Below are 6,010 nucleotides of genomic sequence, written 5' to 3'. Positions count from 1 at the left end.
AATAGTAAAGAACCCAGAAGACTAAAATAATTTCGGACGTCAATTACAAAAGGCCGAGAAGATCGTACCAAGCAAACCGAAAAGACCGAATGTCCGGGCTTACTGCTGGAGATGCTCTTACTTCATGCGTCAACGACTTGAAGCATCACATTACAGTGTGTATCAATGCATACTAATTGTTCACCCCAAGCAAAACGGGAAAGTTAAAACACATATAAGAAAAAACGCAAAACACAGCGGCTGGCATTTCTTACGTAACATATTTGGTTGGTTTGTAGTACTGCAAATTTGCTTTTTTTTTATCCTGGGACACCGTACACGTCTTTTTTATTTTTGAGCAAAGGCACACAGTACACGTGAGTTATTCACTTTTTTTTGAGCAGTAGGTATTCACTTTTTTTTTCTTTTGAGGGGGAGTAGTTATTCACTTATTTGCTTCACGGGAATCATAGTTGGCTGGTAGCGAATGGCCTTTCTTTTCTAAGCCCAGAACGATAATAGCAAAAGGCAACGGCCCATGCGTACAGACCATTCATTCCATCAGCATGCGCAGCATCCCACCTTTTTTAGTCCCACCTCGCCTAGCAAGGAGGCAACAGACCAGCTTAAATAGCGTTCTCCACCCACTGCCTCGCCGAGCTCATTAGCGGGAGCTTGTAACCCGAGCGGGGGGCTTTAAGGTGGTGTGAACGTTGCCGTAGCGCTGTGGGCCTGGCCCGGTTGTGCTTCTTCCAAGTTGGTAGTGGACCCGCTTGGGGCCTGTCCGAAAGCTAGGCGTCACGGGCTATAATGCGGCAGGCATTGCGTGAGGCTGGTTTAACAGAGCAGCGAAAACTGCCCGCCTCCAACGGTGGAAGGATAACGGGCCGCTGCATAACTGGGCCGCTTGGGTCTCCCAGCCTACTCCAACGAACCACTATCTTTTTAATTTTTTTTGGTTTTTGCTGCTCACAAGGAGAGGCAAAAAAAAAAGTGAACTGCTGGTTTCAAAATTGCAGATAAATGCCTCTGAATGGTTCACAACACTCGATCTCTTGGTTACAAACTAAGATTTGTTGGACTATCATAGCGATGGGAATTTCTCTTGGTTATATCTTTTTCATATCACACGTTTTCTACAATGATCACGTCTTAGGTTTCTTTTCTTTTTTTGCTACTCGTACAGTGGTAGGAGACACAAAACATTTTACTCAATCGGTTTGTCATTGTCGGAGGAACGGAGCTGGACAACAACCCATGTCAACGTTTTGAAAGCACATAGTCCGCGGAAAGAAAAAACTCATACAAAAAACATGGACAACCCAAACATATTCCGTCAATTGAATTTTACTCAGAAGCCACATCGACACCAAAATAAATAGAGCCTATTACATTCCATCACAGAGAGCAAGATTCAGAAAATAACGTGCAATCATCCATGTCGTTGACCTCATCCTCCGGAATGTTCCATTTCTCAGGCTCCTCCAAGCACTCATCGTTGGTAGACAGCAAGTGCAACACCTGAAAAGCATGACATATTTTTTTTGTCATTTCATCTTAACATCAGTAACTTAAACCTAGCAACTATGATGAGTGGGTACCTCGGACATCGATGGCCGCCACATTGCCGGCCGGATGATGCAGCGTGACGCGACGGTGACCATCCTCTTCAGCTGGTCCTTGTCATAGTCATCGCCGAGTTCAGGGTCTGCAAGCTCGATCGCTTGCCCAGCCTCCAGAAGTGGCTTTGCCTAGAAAGACAAAGAGAGCAAACACACATAATGTGAACTGTTCTGTTCTTTGGCGATTCGGTCAGTTCACTGGAGTGTGCTCATTCAGTTAGTGCTCACCCACTGAAGAAGACTTTGCTTGGAGCAGTCGATGGGCCGCCTTCCGGTGACGATCTCTAGCAGAAGAACTCCGAAGGCAAATATATCTGTCTTTTCATCGACGATGCCATGCATGAAGTATTCTGGCGCCAAATACCCAAATGTGCCCTCTATGGGTACGACGGAGTGATGAGTCCATTGTTTTGGAAGCCACTTTGCTAGCCCAAAGTCAGAAATCTGTTGTGTAGACAGACAAATGCCCATCTTATTAAATAATCACATCACTTTCATAGTTGATTAAATGCCATTTCATTACTTGCATTGCATATAATTCTCAAGTAACTGTATCATTTTCTTTTGAGAGAAGATTGTTGTTTGGTGGCAACAGTAGACTTTTTGATAAAAAGGCAGTTTTTATTGACTCAAAATGTAAGGAGAGATAGGTTCACCTGAGGTTCAGAATCATCGCCGAGGAGGATATTAGCAGCCTTGATGTCGCGGTGGATGATCCGATGCCTACAGAACATGTGCAGATACTGCAAACCCCTCGCGACGCCGACCGCGATCTTCTGCCGCAGAGGCCACTCAAGGACCTTCCCACTATTCCCTGCAAAAAAATGTTATGACCAGTGTGTCACTGACAAAATCTTCAGGTCGATCACTCTGAACTTTTTTTTTGCGGGGTGATCACTCTGAACTTGCACGCTGACTGAAATTCATTCAGATACCGTGGAGCGCCGATGCGAGCGTCCCGTTCGCGCAGAGCTCAAACACCAGGTAGAGCCCGTTCTCGACGCAGCATCCGAGCAGGTCCGCCGTGTTCGGGTGACAGACATGCACCTGGATCCCTAGCTCCGACAGGAACTCCTTCTCCTTCTGCTCACTGGGCTTGCCCTTGGCCAGCCTCTTCACGGCTATGCATTGGCCGTCAGACAGTACGCCCTTGTACACTTCTGCATAGCCCCCTCTCCCCACTATATTGTCTGCATGAACATGAAAGCATCAATCAAATTACATTAAATCTTGCTGGATTTTGCATGATACGTGCAAAATTCTCTGTTGTTTTTTTATTCAAAAAATGCATGAACAGAAGGCCTGAAAAATAAGTTACCAACATACCTGGGCTGAAGTCGTCTGTAGCAACTGAAATCTCTTGGTAACTGTAGCACTTCCAGGCAGGTTTCTGATCTTCAGAGAACGTTGAGCCGACGTCGCCGCCTTTCGCGCCTTCGTCGTCGACGGTTCGTAGGAATGGAAGCCAGAGCTTCATGTCCGACAGCCGTCTCCATATGCCACTGTGGCCACGCCGGCTCATCGTGTCATTGCTATATGTGCTGCTGTAGCACTCTTCAGTGGCCTGCACATTTTCCCCTCCCTCTGGTCCATCAAGAACCGCCCTCGGCGAGCTCTTGTCTTCCTCGTCGCCGTCTGCCTGCTTGCGTACCGAGCTTGATCGAAGCAGTTTTGTTAATGTTCTGCTCCATGTTGAACTTGAGGAGATGTTGCTGCTGCCTGCAGTTTCAGGTTCTGAATTAGAACGTGAACGAGCCTACATGCTGGTTTTCAGAAGAAGAAGAAAATAAGTGCTGAATATTTTCACCGTCAAACGACTGAGACTTGCGCCGGTTGCTACTCTGAGTCTGCGCCAGGCCTTCCCTTCCGACCGCGATCACCGAACAGTTGTTCGGAGCGTGCATGAAGCAGTAATTTGCAACCTCAAAGTGATTCCTGAAATGCATAAAACTACTGATTACATTTACAAGAAGAGTGCAAACTTGCAGAAAAATACAGTTCAATATCTGTACATGAACAGAGGAGTAGCTCATCATCATTATTATTATTATTATTATTATTATTATTATTATTATTATTATTATTATTATTATTATTATTATTTTCCTTTTTTAGGAACTTACTAAAGATTACCTGTGATATTTACTCCTTGATCTTCCGACGACTAGAAACTTTGCATCAGTCTGTTCAGCTTCCCGGGCCAGGGCTCTTGGAATGCTTGAGCTGCAGATCACCTTGGCCTCCAAATTGACCTGAAAAACAGAGCAAAGGGAGAGAAAACAGAGGATAAAGCTCATAACCCTTTTGTTTCAGCTAGACGCAGAAGCAGTAATAATAGGCTTAAATGGAGGTTCAGTCCCAATTTGGCAGCACTAAAGACTGAATATAAGCACATGGATGAGGAAGCATAAAGGAGGACAAACCCAGGCCACCGTACTAATTCCACCGAACAGCTGAACAGAGACATGCCACCAAACTAAAAACCAGTGAACACGAACTTTGCTTCCAAGTTGACACTACACTGTTTTCACCAGAAGAGAAATGGGAAAAAAAAATAGGCGCAAGGAATGTAAACTAAGATCTGAACACCGAAGATCAACAGAAGCCATGTTCAGAAATTATTCATTTCAAATGAATATAAGAAGCTTGGTAAACAAATTGCATAATTGAAATTGTCTTGTGCTTTGATCAATCTGCACCTGCTTAGCCTCGCATGTCTCCACCAGCTCCCCGAGCATGTAGATGACGAAGGCGTTCGCCTTCTGGAGCCTGTTCTTCCTCCCCCTCCCTCCTGCTAGCCACAAACCACCACCAAGAACAGCAAAAGCAAATCATTAGCACAACAACAAAGACTGTATCCATGCAGCAACAGAAGTAAAAATGCAGGCGGTTACCAAGGACATGGACGGCGACGACGGAATCGTTGGGCTTGGCGACGACCCTGATCGCCCACGACAGCAGCTCGGAGCACCCGCGGGAGTTGTTGGGCACGCCGACCAGTATCCTCGAACCAAGCATCAGCTGCTGCTGCTGCTGCCGCCGCCCATGGCTGCTGCCCCTGCTGCACTCCTCAATGGCGTCCATCTCTAAACCTCCCCTCCCCAGCCTCGATCCAGCACTAACACTGGTTAGTGGCTGCGACCAGAGGACGACGACGACGACGGCCACGACAATGACAGGGATTTTGTAGAGGCAAAAGGTGACATGGCATGGTGAAAGGCACGCGAGTGCAGTGTAGTGAGAATTGAGAAAGGTGGTGGTTAGTTAGTTGGACGTAGTGATGGCCATTTAGCAGCAGCACCAGCACTTTATTCCCCGTGGGCGACCACCATGGAACCCAACGGAAGCTCGCAGCAGCACCAGCACTTGGCAGCAACCGCCGTGGCATTGCTTGCTTGCAAAAGTTGGCTTGCTTGGTGGTGAAGATGCGTGCCGGTGGTACAAAGACGGGTAGACCGGTGAACACCTAGGATTGGCTCATGCCTGGATCTGATTGGGTCCTGCCGCATTTGGTAACCGATCTAATCTGACATCTCTGGTTCAGTTTATATATAACTGTTTTATCGGTGCCGAAGAACGACCGTTAAACGTAGCTGTTTGAGCAATTTACATCAGCAACTGCTTTTCTAACGAAACAGAAGTATACATAACAAATGGCCCTCCTTTCTTCTGAATAAGGCTCTAGATTTATTCATATTAAAAGAGTTCCAATGATACAAGGCATCCTATAAAAAAGTTATAATCAGGTCCTAATAGAGCCAAACACCGCCGCTGTCGCTCCATCATCGGAGTCGGCCTAACATTGCATCCGTGTGGTCGGTAAGTTGTCGTGCTAAGTTGCAGGGGTGGAAACTCTAGGTCTGACGTTCATTGGCTGAAGGTGACAATTACGTTGTACACGGGACGTCTCTTTATCGAAGGAATTTGCATGAAGTTTTTATATACATTCTCGATATCTTGAGTAGTTTTTTTTTTTTGCGAGGTATCTTGAGTAGTAGTTTTTCATATCGTGTTGATGGAGAGATCGAATACAGTCGACATCTTCTCAACGTTAATAAATTTCCTTAAAAAAAATTACATAACTGAGCCTATGACATTTGGTTACAGAAAGTTCTGCCGGAGAGGGAGCAGTGCTGGTTGGTAGGGTTGTGGGATCCACACACACACACACATGCGTGCATGCCAGGTAGGACATACCTGAATTTTGATCGGATCAGCTCACTCCTACTGCGGCAATGGGACATCTGGCCCTCGTTCTGGTGGTGGTAGGGCTGTGCCGTGCCAGTGCATGCCAAATCTTCCACTGCGGCAAAGGTGTAATTATTACTTTGATTGTGGTGATTGTGAGTGGGGTACTTTAGAGGTTTCTTGGCTTATTTCTCACTTATTTGGAGATGATCATCGCACAG

General features: G+C 46.2%; 1 protein-coding gene across 1 annotated transcript; it reads right to left on the bottom strand.

The window, feature by feature from the left end:
* Window positions 1-1,171: 1,171 nt before the first annotated feature.
* Window positions 1,172-4,761, bottom strand: LOC119327385 (probable receptor-like serine/threonine-protein kinase At5g57670). Its single transcript, XM_037600498.1, has 10 exons — window positions 4,496-4,761; window positions 4,301-4,392; window positions 3,735-3,853; window positions 3,409-3,536; window positions 2,928-3,320; window positions 2,537-2,791; window positions 2,258-2,415; window positions 1,830-2,045; window positions 1,581-1,730; window positions 1,172-1,500 (listed from the first exon to the last, which is right to left on the bottom strand). Exons 1-10 carry the CDS (start codon window positions 4,683-4,685, stop codon window positions 1,378-1,380), a joined length of 1,824 nt encoding a protein of 607 aa, XP_037456395.1. The 5' UTR covers window positions 4,686-4,761; the 3' UTR covers window positions 1,172-1,377.
* Between the last annotated feature and the right edge of the window lie 1,249 nt (window positions 4,762-6,010).

This window comes from Triticum dicoccoides, chromosome 7A, assembly GCF_002162155.2.
Source record: "Triticum dicoccoides isolate Atlit2015 ecotype Zavitan chromosome 7A, WEW_v2.0, whole genome shotgun sequence".
Taxonomy (NCBI): Eukaryota; Viridiplantae; Streptophyta; class Magnoliopsida; order Poales; family Poaceae; genus Triticum; species Triticum dicoccoides.
Note: the sequence above shows the minus strand (reverse complement) of the source record. Positions and strands in the feature narration are given on the sequence as shown.

Bases quoted from the DNA above. Each gene is read 5' to 3' on its own strand.
- LOC119327385 (XM_037600498.1), bottom strand. From the start codon at position 4,685: ATGGACGCCATTGAGGAGTGCAGCAGGGGCAGCAGCCATGGGCGGCGG. The intron at 2,046-2,257 runs GTGAACCTATCT...TCTACACAACAG, and splicing joins GCGATGATTCTGAACCTCAG to ATTTCTGACTTTGGGCTAGC. The intron at 1,501-1,580 runs GTACCCACTCAT...CATGCTTTTCAG, and splicing joins GGCGGCCATCGATGTCCGAG to GTGTTGCACTTGCTGTCTAC.